At 47.1% G+C, this 15316-nt stretch overlaps 1 protein-coding gene across 6 annotated transcripts in view; it reads left to right on the forward strand.

Annotated features, from left to right (window-relative positions):
* The window catches only part of PRDM11 (PR/SET domain 11), a 49498-nt gene extending 35734 nt beyond the window's left edge, over positions 1-13764 (forward strand). For 4 of the 6 annotated variants that reach the window (XM_030948754.1, XM_030948753.1, XM_030948752.1 and 1 more), the window contains 2 exons: positions 3101-3751; positions 4588-13764. In XM_030948754.1, coding sequence (XP_030804614.1) covers positions 3101-3751; positions 4588-6752 — 2816 coding nt within the window. In that variant the 3' untranslated portion in view covers positions 6753-13764. Of the gene's footprint in view, positions 1-41; positions 2338-3100; positions 3752-4587 lie in introns of those variants that run through there. The other 2 variants (XM_030948757.1, XM_030948756.1) reach the window with 2 other exon arrangements.
* Positions 13765-15316: the final 1552 nt, after the last annotated feature.

Below are 15316 nucleotides of genomic sequence, written 5' to 3' on the forward strand. Positions count from 1 at the left end.
GTGAGTCCCTTCCCTTTCCATCCTCTCTCCTGATCCCCTCAGGCTGCCCCACAGCTGGGCCAAGTGTGGTGGGTGAAGTAGGTTTTGCAGAGGCTGTGTGAAGAGATCTGCATTTCTAGAAGCAGAGCACCTCCAGGTGAGAGCCCCCAGCTCTGCCTGGCACAGATGGATGGGTGAACAAGAAGAGTAAGATACCCACAGTCATGGAGATCATGAAAGAAAGATTTGTGCTGTGATGTGTCACGTCATGTGTTGTGTTGTGCCGTGCTGTGTGTGTGTGTGTGCTGGAAGGGCCTGATGCAATGCCCAGGGATCACAGAGCACCCCTGTCACAAGACTTTTTGGCCCGAAGATTGCCAAGCTGATTATCCTACAAGACAGTGTTAGGTTTTTCCTCTGAACATGCTGCTCTCTCTGGCTCCTGTAAGCAGCCTGTTTGAGGGAGTTCTGGCTGGTTTTGTGTCCATATGAATGAGATTTCCTTGGTGTGTTTGTATGTCCATTTTCCTCGTTTAATTTATCTCCTCTTTCTTCAGAAAGATAATTTGGGATCAGCGCGACATCAGCTCCTTAGTCTCCCAACCTTAGAATGTGTGTACAACGTACAGGAGGCTTTGTACTTGTCAGACTGATTCTTCCTTGGATAAAAATTGTTATCTTGTCTAAAGAGTAGCAATGTTGAAACAAACCCAGCAGTCCTTTGGGCCACGTATTGTCAGCAATATAGAAAGCTTTAGAGGAAAGCAAAAATTCTTAATGCATCTGTTCATCTGTACAATGCTCATACCTGAAGTTAATTAGGAACATTTCTTTCCAGGCTAGATGCAGAATGGCAGGGCCTCAGAGGGGCAGCCACACTAAATATAATTTGTAATTATGATTCTTGAGTATATTATTACCCAGCTGCTGTTGCTGCCTTGACTTGGTAAAAGGTGTCTCCTCTTCAGTCATGGGGTGGACAAGTTGTCCTGAAAAAGCTGGTTATCGCTATCACCTTAGGGTTGTTATGCACTTGCAGTGTTACATCGTGGTGGCTGTACTTGGGCAATTCCCACTTCTGAATTAACATTGGTATGAATTTGCTTCTTTATGTTAATGAACACCAGTGAGTGATTAGGTACAGGCTGCAGTGATTTTGCTGCTGTAACACGCACACATTAGTCATCCAGATGGCTTAGTGCTTTCTGAAAGTACAGCAAGAGACAGTCTGTGCCCTTGGAGCAGCTGCTCTACAGGGGCACCAAGGCTACGAGCTATTGCCCTGTCGTGCAGACATGCCTTTAGTCCTGGATTGTTATGGTGTCATGGTTTGTGGGAGCTGAAACGGTAACTCACAGCCTGCTCTGTGCTACGAGTGTGGTGAAGATCTGCCTCAGGACTCTCCAGAACCTGCCACAGCCTAATGCACCTTCAGGTAGAAACTCATGTGGCTACGGAGACCATTCCAGAAACCCCCTGACATCTTGGTGAGCTCATCCTGCTGCAAGCTGGGCTCAGCCTGCATTCACAGAAGGGGCACAGAGATGTTAAAATGGAGCATCACCTGGGCCGTTGCTAGACTTGCAAGAGACATCAAAGCCTCCACTGGGAGGGCACTGGGAAGTGATCAGAAAGCAGCACAAAAATCTGCTGAGTCACTTTCTATTTAAAAGATTTCAAATCCCTGCAGATGAGTCTGTCAAAGCAAGTGACACACTTGATGAACTCACAGAAAAATAACATGGTTCCTGGGTTTTGCTTCTGCTGATGGTTTCTGAGCCGCCTCATCATTGGAGTTGAAAACAGTAATATGAGGGATCATCTTGTGATTTCTAGCTTTTCCATAGGGCTGGAGCACTCGGCTGGTTGGGGGGAAAATCACCAAGAAAGAAGAACCAGTTCTTTAAATCACTAGCTCTCACAGTAGTTGCTATGGTCCATAACAGGGGAAATACTGAGAGAGAGTGAAAGCTTTGTCCATAGAAATTCTCATCAGTGTGTTGAAAATGAGATCTGTTGTTATGGATTCCCTAAAGAAGTGTTTGGATTTCCCAGCCAGCATCCAAACCCAGTGCAGAATCCCATCCATTCAGGCCAGCTCTTTTTACAGTGCCTTACTCTAACTGTTTCGAGTCTTGCATCTTTTCTGCATTCTTAGCATTGCTCTCCTTAGAGAGGGAATGGTAGCTTTTGCTCCATAACTCTTATGAATAAAAGCATGAATACACTTTAAGCAAACAAAACCAAAAATCAGCATAAAGCAGCGTCTTGCTTGGGAAGCCATCAATGCTTGAAGTTATTTACAAGATAGAAGAGTGATGGAAATTGAGCCAAACCTATCGTCTTTTGAATGTCCAGGTAAGGAAATCTGGCTATTCCCTTTATTTTAAGCAATTAATAATTTATATGAGGTTACTTTTGATATTTTTTTTTCAATTACTGAATGGTCATGCTCTCAGACTCTATCAGGACAAGCTAGATGTCCCATCCTTGGAGGGCATTCACCCGTTGTAGCTCAGTTGACAATGTGTACCTTAGGTTTTAAGTGTGCAAGTTGTTTTTACTCCTTTACCTTTGCATTTCTGGAGCAGCCTCCAAACTGAACAAGAGTAAAGGGGCTTGCAAACTTTGTGCCATGGCGTGCACAGACACTGGGGTTGTCATGAAATGGTGTAAATCTCTCGCTGCACTGCTGTATGCTTGATACCTTTTACCAAGTCAAAACAGGCACAGGACTTCCAGCCAGCCAAAATAGCACTTAGGCTCTGGGTATAGTTTCCACCATGATCAGTCATTCACCTCATAGTCCTCTTCCAACGCAGGTTGGTTATACCTTTAGGTTAACAAGCTGCCTGTAGTTTCTCTTCTCTTTGAAGTGTGTGGGTTCTACTCTGCTGTGCTTACCCAGGACTCTCTGTTTTTGCAGACATGCCCATTAGCAGGGCTTCTCCTCTTGCAAGCCTCGGTTTCCACTGAATTGTGTCAGTTCCCTGGCTTGTAACATAATATGCAGACCTGCAGGGATTCAGTCTGCCTTTTTGTTCTTTTTTGTTTGAGTTTTAGATTGAGGGATGTTGCTCCATTCCCAGTGATAATCCCCACCCCTCATTTTCCATTCTAGGAGACAAAATGTTACAGAATGAAAACTCAGAAAAGAATGTAGAAAACCAAGAGGATGCAAGGGGAGCACTCCAGTTCACTACCTTAAAGCAGGGGAAGAGCCCCTACAAGCGCAGCTGTGATGAGGGGGAATCCCACCCCCAAACAAAGAAAAAAAAAATTGATCTTATCTTCAAAGATGTCCTGGAGGCTTCTTTGGAGTCTGCCAAGTTTGAAGACAACCAGTTAACAACAAGTACACCACTTCCCCTCAGAAGAGCATCTAAATACCAGGCTGAAGACATCTTTGAGCAGTGTGGCAGCGCCATGCAGCATGGCTCCCTGAGCCTCAGCAGAAACCAGAGGGAGAGCGAATGGAGGGTCCCTCACAGTTCCTCTTTCATCTCAGCCAAGGAGATGAGCATCCTTGAAGACGAGGAAGAAGAGCCCCTGTCACTTAAAGCAGACAGCCCCACTGAGCTGTCACTGGCCTCTGCACAAGGCAACTCCCATGAAATCCCCACCACATCCTTCTGCCCCAACTGCATCCGGCTGAAGAAGAAAATCCGGGAGCTGCAGGCTGAGTTAGACATGCTGAGATCTGGGAAGTTACCCGAGGCACCTGTGTTACCGCCCCAGGTACCCGAGCTCCAAGAGTTCTCAGACCCCACAGGTAAGCCTTGCCGAGTTAGAGCATTCTCCAAACCCTGCCTAAGGAGAGTAGTGAGATGCCTGTGTGCTGTGTACCCATCTAAAGCATTTTGCTCTGAGTATTCAGGTGAACCTGTGGTTCCATGGAAGGTTCTTTGTCAGGTTTTGTGACTGGGTGGGCCAGGAGCTGATGCAATGGGTACAGTGGAAAACTGTTTGGGAAAGACTCTGTATGACAATTTGCTCTATTTGTTGCCATTGTAATTGATAATGCACTGCCAATAAAAAAGACATTCCATTGCAGACAGTTTGTTTGCTGTATTTTTGATGCATTCTCTTTCAGCGGAAGACCTTCCACAATGCCTCACATGCTACCAAGAAAGTATGAATGACTCTGTTGTATTGCTGAAATGTGCTCTCTTTGTGTATGAAATTATGTCCTGCTGTGTCCCTTGTTGGAAATCTCTCTTTGTTTCCTCCACTGCCTTAACACAACCACGTGTGCCTTTTTGAAGATACGTTTCATTTCCTCCAGGAGCATGCTGTCAAGCAGCCAGGAGCCTTCAGTAAAAGGAATATTTGGGTCACACAGTGTATTGTTCAAGTGGCCAGGATGTAGTGTCCTTTTTTGCTGTTCATTGTGGCATGTTGGAGACAAAGTTCTTATGCAGAGATATTGATTTCTTTTCCTTTCAAAATCATTATTAAAATTCTGTCTATAATGTATTGTGGGCAGGAGAAGAGACATTGTGGCCAGCTCTTTGGGCAGTGCTCTTACTGTCACCAATAGAATGCTTCTCTAGCTCAGCAACTTTGTAAATACCATATTTTTTTCATTTTTTTCCTTTTTTGTTACAGCTTCAGAAAGTATCATCTCAGTTCCCACCATCATGGAGGATGATGACCAAGAGGTGGATTCTGCTGATGAATCAATTTCCAATGATATGATTGCTGCTACAGATGAGCCTTCTAAGATGTCTTCTGCGACGGGACGGAGGATACGGCGGTTCAAGCAAGAGTGGCTTAAAAAGTTTTGGTTTCTGCGGTACTCCCCGACACTGAATGAGATGTGGTGCCATGTCTGTAGGCAGTACACAGTGCAGTCTTCTCGGACTTCAGCCTTCATCATTGGCTCTAAGCAGTTCAAGATACACACTATAAAGCTTCACAGCCAGAGCAACCTCCACAAGAAGTGCCTCCAGCTTTACAAGCTCAGGATGCACCCAGAGAAGACAGAAGAGATGTGCCGAAATATGACCCTGCTCTTCAACACAGCCTACCACCTGGCCCTGGAGGGCAGGCCCTACTATGATTTTCGGCCTCTGGCAGAACTACTGAGAAAGTGTGAACTCAAGGTGGTGGATCAGTACATGAATGAGGGAGACTGCCAGATCTTAATTCACCACATCGCCCGCGCTCTCCGAGAGGACCTGGTTGAGCGCATCCGGCAGTCTCCCTTCCTCAGCATCATTCTGGATGGGCAGAGCGACGACTTGCTTGCAGATACAGTTGCAGTCTATGTGCAGTACACCAGCAGCGATGGGCCTCCAGCAACTGAATTCCTGTCTCTTCAGGAGCTCGGCTTTTCTACAACAGACAGTTACCTTCAAGCATTAGATCGGGCTTTTTCCAGCCTGGGAATACGATTGCAGGATGAGAAGCCAACTATCGGCTTGGGAGTTGATGGTGCTAACATTACTGCCAGCCTGAGAGCCAACTTGTTCATGACAATCAGAAAGACCTTGCCCTGGCTTCTCTGTCTTCCCTTTATGGTGCATAGGCCCCACTTGGAAATTTTGGATGCCATTAGTGGGAAAGAACTACCATGTCTGGAGGAGCTAGAAAACAATTTGAAACAACTGCTCAGTTTCTATCGTTATTCTCCCCGACTCATGTGCGAGTTAAGGGTTACTGCTGCCACACTGTGTGAGGAGACCGAGTTCCTTGGGGACATTCGAGCAGTGAAGTGGATCATTGGGGAACAGAACGTGCTCAATGCTCTCATCAAGGATTACCTTGAGGTTGTGGCCCATCTCAAAGATGTCAGTGGCCAAACCCAAAGGGCAGATGCTTCTGCCATTGCCTTGGCCCTCCTGCAGTTCCTGATGGACTACCAGTCGATTAAACTCATCTACTTCCTGCTGGATGTGATCGCTGTGCTTTCACGCCTTGCCTACGTCTTCCAAGGGGAGTACCTTCTTGTGTCACAGGTGGATGATAAAATAGAGGAGGCCATCCAGGAGATCAGCAGGCTAGCAGACTCCCCTGGGGAGTACTTGCAGGAGTTTGAGGAAAACTTCCGTGAAAGCTTTAATGGCATTGCTGTGAAAAATCTACGGGTGGCTGAAGCCAAATTCCAGTCGATCAGAGAAAAGATCTGCCAGAAGACCCAGGTGATCCTAGCCCAAAGGTTCGATTCCCGCAGCCGGACATTTGTGAAGGCCTGTCAGGTATTTGACCTTGCAGCTTGGCCCAGAAGCACTGATGAGCTCATGAGCTATGGGAAGGAGGATATGGTACAAATATTTGAACACCTGGAGACAGTCCCATCATTTTCCAGAGAGGTTTGCCGAGAAGGGATGGACACCCGAGGGAGTCTGCTGATGGAGTGGCGGGAACTCAAGGTGGATTATTATACCAAAAATGGTTTTAAAGACTTGCTCAGTCACATTTGTAAATACAAACAGAGATTTCCCCTCCTAAATAAAATAGTTCAGATCCTCAAAGTCCTTCCCACCTCTTCGGCCTGCTGTGAGAAGGGGCGCACTGCCCTGCAGAGAGTGCGCAAGAACAACCGCTCCCGGCTGACTCTGGAGCAGCTCAGTGACCTGCTGACGATTGCTGTTAATGGGCCGCCCATTGCCAACTTTGATTGCAAAAGGGCTCTCGATAGCTGGTTCGAGGAGAAGTCAGGCAACAGTTACGCGCTCTCAGCTGAAATGCTGAGCAGGATGTCATCTCTTGACCAGAAGCCGATGTTGCAGAGCATGGACCACAGCTCTGAGTTTTACCCTGATATTTAGAAAGGAATGCCTCAGATCAGATAATTTTTTTAATCTATACCCTAAACTTTGATATATTATATAAAATATATATATTATCTATATTAAGGAAAAACCCACACTGAAAATTTAAGACGATGTGCGTCTGATAGAAGCTAAGCAGAATTTTAAAGATTGAGACAATGTTTAGACATTTACTGGTGTCTCCAACCATGGCAGCTGCAATGTAGGTGGCAACATTTCATTCTTTAGAAGCATGTGCTGGGGCCATACTCTACATGTTCAAACCTAACAACCTATAAGCTAGACAACGGGTCTTTGTCAGCCTCATCCTCCCAGCGGTTTCCTTTGTATGTGTGTTGTCAGTTTGCTGGGTTGTTTTTTGTTTTGTTTTGTTTCATTTTTTGATTGATTGTTTGGATTTTTGTTTGTTTGTTTGTTTGTTTGTTTGTTTGTTTGTTGTTTTCCCTCAGTTTCAATCTCTGCCTCTCTTTCCAGTGTTCAGCCCAGTTATTGAGCCATTTGAGCCTTTTGTTGGCAACCATCAGATTTCTAATTTCTGACAGAGCAACCCGTGTGTTTTGTTGCCCCCAGCTCCACCCAGTTCTCTTCAGTTGAGTGGAAGCTTTCTTCGCTCAAAAAATTAGTGACAGGAGAGGAGGGCTGGGGGCATTATTTTGAGTTTTTATTCTGATTTAGAAACAAATGCCTCCACTAAACTGTGATGCCTCTTTCTCAGTTCTCCCTACCTTTGGGCTGTAGAGTAATACTTGGCTTTCAGCTCCTTTTATGATAACCGTAGTACCAGTCTATCATACATATGTTATAACATGATGTCATGTGCAGACTATAAAATAGCAAAATAGAGAAGGCAGGGGGAAATTTTTGCATTTATATTTTTATATTGTATGAGATAAATATATATATATATATACAACTATTCATTCAAAACCAGGGCTGCTGTGGAAGCTAGACAGCCAATGAGTCGAGAGCCACCTCTGGGCGGAGATTCAAAGGCTTAAAAATTATATTCTAATTTACATTATTTATACCATGTCTTTATAATCCTAGATTGTTGTGGGGTTTTTGTTTTGTTTTGTTTTGTTTTGTTTGGAATGACTGAAAGAAAAACCTGCTGCAGTTTGGTGGCAGGAGCTATCAATGCAAGATTATCTTGGATTATAATCATGTGTGATGTCCTACAAAGGTTCACTTACTCTCTTGTGACCAAGGTAACATGTTCCACAGCACAGCAGACTGATGACAGCAGGAAGAAGGAATGCTCTGCTTCTTCCTGTGAAATATTTCTTCCTTTCTTGAAGGAATGCAGAGTCCACCTGAAATGTGAATTGGGGGACTTGCACCTTCCATCACAAAGAGATTGTTTTGTGGGCTTGGGGCTCTTCTTTGTTTTATTTTTTTAAAGTAAACAAGCTCCATCCACACAATATCACTTCAGGTTAGAAAAGAGAAAAAAAAAACCACAAAAAAAACCCCAACCAACCAAAAAAAAACCACACAAACAAAAAAGGTGCAAAAACTCCACAGATGCTAGTGCCTTGCCCTGCTGATGTGGCATGGACAGCACCAACCTGACCAGACCATCATGGGAGTGAGACGTGTTGTCCAAAAGCTGTCCAAGCCAACATGTTCTCACTTCCCAGAGGGATGAGCTTTGTGCCAAGCTGTGTTGTTTGGAAACATGATGGTGGTATCAGCAACACTGAACCTTTCCTTTCTCCTGTTACCCCCCTGCCCTTGGTCTTGGTGCTAAGATATCTCTAGAACCGTTGCTGCTAGTTAATAGCTTTTCATTTATATAAATATATATATATATATATATAATATTATTTTATTTTTTAAACTTTTTTGTTTGTTTTCAATGGAGATGTAGCATGTTTGGAACTGATCTCTCTCTGAGTCACTTTCACTGCCAGGGTTCACGCACTGTCTTCCCCAGGAAAACACACACTTCTACCTAGGTCTCACTCACCTCCTGCTAACCCCTTTGCCTTCAGCAGAGCTTCACAGCCAGCACTGGCAGAGGTGTGCAGCCAAGCCACTATGGACTGGTTCAACTTTCAGACCACACAGGAACAGCTAGGCTAGTGTTGGTCAGGGTTTTGGAAGTGTTTGCCTCTGTCCTTGTGGGACTGAGGAGGGACTGAGCCCACCCAAAACATGAGTGGTGGCCTGTTCTTGTGTCCTGACACTGCCCCTTCGCTGTAAAACAGGGCCTTTGAGTCAGATGGTCCGAGTGGAGCAGAGTGGACCCTGTGAATGTAGCAGTGAGGGTTGGTCAGCACCCTCTGTAGCACTTACCCCTTGCCTTACCTCTGACAGCACGTGCAGCCTGAGGCTGGCTCGGGCAGGAGAGGGCAGCTGTGCCAGGGCCACCCAGCTGCTGCCAAACTGCCGCCAGGGGTGCAGGCCATGGGTGCTCCTTGTGGTCCTCATGGAAATGGCACAACCTACGTCAGGGCATCCCACAGTTGCAACACAGGGGCACTGATATGACATACCTAGGAAGCATGAAAAATGGCTTTGTTTTCCTGTATTTTCTTAAAAATTTTATGATCAAGTTGATCCACTCATCCAGAGCAGTGAAAATTAAACTGGAAACCCCCTGCTATCTGTACAGCCTTGGGTGGTTGTTTGCCTGACCATAAAGTAGGGACCTCTCCACACAAGGGGCTTGTAGTTCTCCAGGCATGGTTTGAATTGGCTCTGCTCAGGGTGCTGCCACAAAGCTCTGGAGCTGCTGCCTGCCAGGGAAGTGGCAGGCTCCCTTCCTTTTTAAACTTGAGGAGATGTAAAAAGATAAAAAAGATAGAAAAACTGCTGCTCCTTTAGTTTCTGACTGGAGATGGGCAAGGTCACAGAATCCATAGAACTCCATAGCTCTTCATGGGTAGAGAGGAAAAATCACCCACCTTTCTGTTTGCAGCAGCAAAAGCTCCTTGGCATAGAGGCCCATCAAGGTGCCTGGCCCACATGGAGGGAAGGAACATTTGGGGGCAGTCTCCAGACACCTTTAAAGAGAGGAATGCTCCCCCAGGGCTTGTGTTGAGCAGCCCAAGAGGCCAGTTTACAACTCTCGATCCAAGCCTCCTAACTTTTGCTGCCGGGGAGGAAATGGCAAGGTGAGAGTTGCCAGTGGCCTGTTCAGAAATTATTCTTCCAATTTGTCACTCCTTCCCTTTGGTTCACTTGCAAATCCTGCTTTCATCAGTGAAACCTTCACCGGCAGCTTTTATTTCTAATGGTGCAGTGAAATGTGCAGCATGTGGTGATATTCTCTGGCAGCCAGCTGATACAGGCAGAGCACTTGTTCCTTTAGCAAATAACTGCTTGCAAACAGTGATTCCCTGCCACTGGATGTTGTGATTACCCGTGACAGGAAAGGTCAGAGACCCCTTACCTTGGTGATGAGGATAGACAAGAGCTTGGTAGAGCAGCTGGCCCAACCCGGCCCAGCCCAGCCCATCCCAGCTCCTCTAACACAATTCCCTGTTACCCACACATCAGAAAATAAACCTGGCCTTTGTCCTAGTGTAATGCAGGTGCTTTGCAAGCTTTCTCTCCAGGTTAACCTGCCTATCTCAGATCTGTAGCTCTTACTTTCATCAATAGTCCGTGGATGGAAACATGACTACCAGCTATAGACAAGATAGGGAGGAGGGAGGACTATCAATGCAAAGCACCCCTGGCTTCCCAGGGCTCCCAAGCCTTTCCCAGGTGCATCTCTGTGCCTGTTTGTCTGGGCCCAGCCTGGTGGCAGTGAGGCCAGGAGGCAGCAGCAGGCATGGGGAGGGCTTAGCAGGGTGCTGAGGGAGGCCTCCATGGCTCCAAGTTTGCCATGCCTCGAGTTTAATCAAGGCCTTTCCTGCTGTGCTGAGAGAGTGAGAGGAGCTGTTTTGAATATGTTGCTCACAGTGTCTTGAACTGGTTAGGCTACAAAGACAGAGGATTCAGTTTTTCTTAAATGAGCTCTTTTTTGTCTCCTTTCCCTGCATCTTAGCTATGGCATCTGACTGTGAATAATGCACACTTCTCCAAACCCTCGGGTTTGTATTTCTAGCCCGTGGGATTTTTGGTTGCCAATTTCCCTTCCCCACTTTTTGCTCAGGCTCCTTGCCTCTTTTACCCTGCTGTGAAGCAGAAATCTGTGAAGCACATTTAGACATGTCCTTCTGCAGGGCTTTCCTTGTGTCCACAGGGATCCAGGCCCTCCAGCCATGAGACCGACCTCAGCAGGGATAATCCTCACAGGAAACCAAAGCTCTTCCCATGCCAGCAAAAGCACATGGAAGTTACAGGGGCTGTGAGGGGACACAGTGGGCAGAGTCCTCGTGTGGTGTCTGCCTTGGGTCTTGAGCCAACTGCAGCCATGTCCCCTGTACTGGTGACGCTTTTGCTGGTATGACTGTTCAGACATGATTCAGGCTCAGTCCATCTCTTTCTCACAGCACAAACTCAACCAGATGGCCCACGGGGTCTTTGGAGTTCCCCTCCTTTCTTATTTCATGAGGATTGCTGTTTGTTTGACCAGTGCCTAGACAGCTGGCTTGCAAATAAGCAGCAACAGCCTCTGCTTTTGCAGATTCCCCTTTCACCCCTGTTAAAAGAGGTCTTAAAAGCAGAGAAATGGTACGTTAATCCCCCAGCCATTGTATCCAATGCAGTAATGCCTATGCAATTCCTGTCTCCCTTGGAGACATGTATGATGTGTGTGCATGTAAGCTAGTGTATGTATACAGTACATATGCATATGGTCTATATATTGTATATACGCACATCCCAGTACATATACACACAGTACAAAAGATTAAAATCACATGCTTATATATCTATAAATGAAATCCTATATATTTATATATTTCTATGTTTTCAATAGATATAAAGATATAATATAGAGATAGAGTCAACCACCCTTGTGTAAGGCTGGCCCTGTGTTCTAGCACAAGGCACGTAACACTGAAGACTTTGGACTTTGGGATGGTTTTAGCCATACACTGAGGCCTACATTTACATGTATAGCACTCTATGGAGAGGGGCTTGGCTGTATTTAGGGCAAGGGGTTTCCTTGCTGGCATGTTAACCGAGTGATAAATAAGGTTCGTTTAATAATGGAATGTCTTGGTAGGGGAAAATGCTTGAGTGTCCTTCTCCCAAGAAAGCCTCCTGCTGGGAGCCTGTGTGTTCACACTTGGACAGACACATATCCGCCCTCACATGCACTTTCGTCTCTCTGCATGGATGCGGTTCGGCAACTGCGGGCACTGGTGTTGTGGAAACGTGGCTTTTTGCAGTTCCACCTGGCATTCCTCAGCAGTTGCTGGCACACTGCTAGGGAGACCCCGCGCTGGCCAGTGCTCACATGGCCCCAGTGAGAGTGTGGGTGCACTTGCAGGCATTGGTCAGCGACATAGCCATGGCACTGGGATAAAGGCAGCAGGAGAGCCAAGGCAGTTTTGAGCAGAGGAGAGGTTACGGCCACACAGGTGGAGCTGGCAGGGATAGTGTATGAAGCTGGAACAGTGCAAACGAGAAGGAATTGTGAAGTCGGAGCGATAGGAATGAGAGTGTGTGATCCCAGTTGGGAAGACACACTCAGCTCTTTTGGGTCAGGCTGGCTGCTGTTCTGCTGCTGGAGCCACTCTGCTCCCTCAGGTCTCATGGCTGCTCCTCAGCCCGTGAGCAGCCTGCCTGGCCAGTGGCCCAGGGAGGCTTTCTGGAGGAACGGGAATGATGTGATTGTATGGAAGACATGGTCAGTGTCACACGTGTGGCTTTGGGCCCCAGGACACAGCATTTGGACCTTGCCATGCTGAAGCACCAAAGGGTGCAGCCTTCTTACCCTGCCCCTGCAAAGAGACACCTGCTTTCCCATGACCGGCATTTCTGTGCTGGGGTGGGAGTGGATCAGCCCTCCCTGAGTATCTGCTGATGCCTGTGGGATGGGCAGTTCTCTCATCCCTCCATCCCTCCCTTCACTCAGTCACTCCTAGGACACTGGCCCTGCTGCATCCTGAAGCCTTTGGCTGACACCTGAGCGGACCACAGAGCTGCGTTTGGCCGGTCCAGCAGCAGGTGGTCAGTCAGCGAGCTGCTTCCCCACAAGGGTTGGAGGGAAAGCATGGAGGTTTGCCTTTGCAGCTCCACATCAGGCCTGGCAACCACTGCACTCCTTGCCGTTTGTTTTATTTGTTGGCTTTGGTCGGGAGGAGGGTGAGTTGTAATTCTGACGTCCAAATGGATCATTACACTGGTTTTGCATGAGCAGACGCTGTGCAAGCTGTCCCCAGCCCCTGTCACACACCTCAGTGCCCTATCCCAGGCCTCTCTCCTCCACACAACTGGTAATCCACCTCAGCCGCCCCTGCCCGGCGGCGGCTCCCCGCTCTGCCGCAGCCCCTCAGCGGCGGGGAGTTCTCAGCACGTGTTCCTCACAAACCTCAGAGACAGTTTTCTTGCTCCAGCCCCCTCCTTCCGAAGCCACTGACACCCGCGCCGGCCCAGCCCGCGGCCTCGCCTCCCAGCCGCCCTGCTGGTGGTGCTGCCGCCCGGCGAGGGGCTCCCATGCACTGCACCTCATGTCGAATAAGCTCGCTGGGCTACGCGGGAACCACGTCTCATATGCTGTAATGTCCCAAATGCTACAGGAGGGCCACGGAGTTTTCTGCCAGTCATGGCATCCTCATAGACTCACCTGACAGTTAGCAAAAACGCATTTCTACTTCCAGAAAATGAGGTTTTGTCTCAAACCTCTCCATATCCACATCCAAGCACAGCCCTGCTGAACTGTTTCAAGCGATCTCTCACCCACCCACTGACCCACCATACACACATATGAAATGAGAGAAAAATATCTAGACGTCTATTACTATATATGTATTAATATGTTAATATCACTCTTTTGGAGATATTAAAATGTTATTACTTTACAGACTATGCTTTATAGTACCTGTGTGAAAGGACCTAGGACACTGGATACGAATAGAGCTATGTTGATATATCATGGTATGTACACAAGAACTTTCCTTTTGTCATATTATCCTTGTAATGTAAAATGATTGTTAATAAAAAAAAAACATTTAAAGTTATCAAGTTGGGTTGCCAATTCTTTGAGTTGTTCTTGGAGGTTAATGTCATTTTGCCAGATGAAGGGCATCTAAGCTGATGCATTCCCGTTTCCCTCAGCCCAGGACTACAAAGAGCAGATCCAGTGCTGATTAATCCAGAAGGGTCAGTTGCAGCCCCCTGAGGTGCTGGTAGTTCTAGCTCCTGAGTGACTGGCTCCTGACATGCTGAGTGCCACTGCAGCCTCTTGAAGTCCTCACCTTGGTGAGCAGGTCCAGCATGTCCTGTGATGGAGCTGCCTTGTTTCCCCATGGGCTGGCTTATCCCAGTGCTGTGCCAGGGCTGCAGCAGGCAGACCAGGAGCTGGCACCTCCCAGCAGCCCAGGGCTGCTCTGGGTCAGCACTGGCAGCTATGTCAGCATGTGCTATTTTTGGGTAGGGATGCAGAGTGGGTGCCCTTGAGGCTCTGCACACCCTTTCTAGTCAGGTACAGTGGCATTACCTTTAGCTTTGCTGTGGTGGGTTGGGCTTGTCATGTGGATTGACAAAGCTGTATGTATGTGCCTGGTTTGGTTTGAAGGATGGGGAGACTTTTCTTGGGCTCTAAATGCTCTAAATCCAGGGGAAGCTGGGCTTTTTCTATCCTTAAAAGAGAGGGCTGACTTTGAATATTTTTGACACTGTGCTCGCAGTTGATTAACTGAAAGTGCAACTTTTAAAACAGTTCAATGTATTAAGAGTATTTTTGTACATGGAAGATCTTATGTCTGCTAAACCATTGTGGGCAAGAGAGCCAATACCTGAAATGAGTACATGTGTCCATGGATTAGTCCTGGGCTGTGGGTTGTGTTTGCTGTCCAAACAGCTGAAAACATTGCCTCCATGGGCTGAGTCTGGCTGCTGCTGTGGATACACCTCGCAGCAAGGGCACCACAGCGACTATGGTTCAGATTTGCATGGCAGTACAAGCAGGGACAACCTTGCAAAGGTTTAGTCCATCCCTGGGTGACAGCTATAGCTAGAGAGAAACATAGACAGAAAACAAAGCCCTTCCAGCACAAACAGTTGCTGGCTCAGCTGTAAATGTGTCCATGTGGCAGTGGAGGGAAGCAGAAAACAAGGAGCAAGCTGTGCAGCTGAGGGTGTAGATCCTGGGTATGGCACTGCATACTGTGAGTGTTGATACTGATAGTATTGCTGAGCTTCAGTGTGTAGGGATGGAAGCATCAACAGGACTGGTTCTTTAATCCTGTCTGAAGGAATTCTGGTTTTCCAATTCACCCAGGGGAAGCGTGCATGTAGACCCATCAATCCCCACAAGTGAAGGGCTGTCCAGAAATTTTGGGTTCAGAGTGAATGCCTCCAAATATTAATGCAGAGTAGCCCCTGGGGCTGGAAGTGAGTGGCAGTTTCTCATCTGAGAAGTGAAAATAGCCCCAAATTATTCATCCAATAGGTCTAATAGGAAAGGCTGTTTAGTGACTTCCTCAAAGTCCACTTCA

This window comes from Camarhynchus parvulus, chromosome 5 (assembly GCF_901933205.1).
Source record: "Camarhynchus parvulus chromosome 5, STF_HiC, whole genome shotgun sequence".
NCBI lineage: Eukaryota > Metazoa > Chordata > Aves > Passeriformes > Thraupidae > Camarhynchus > Camarhynchus parvulus.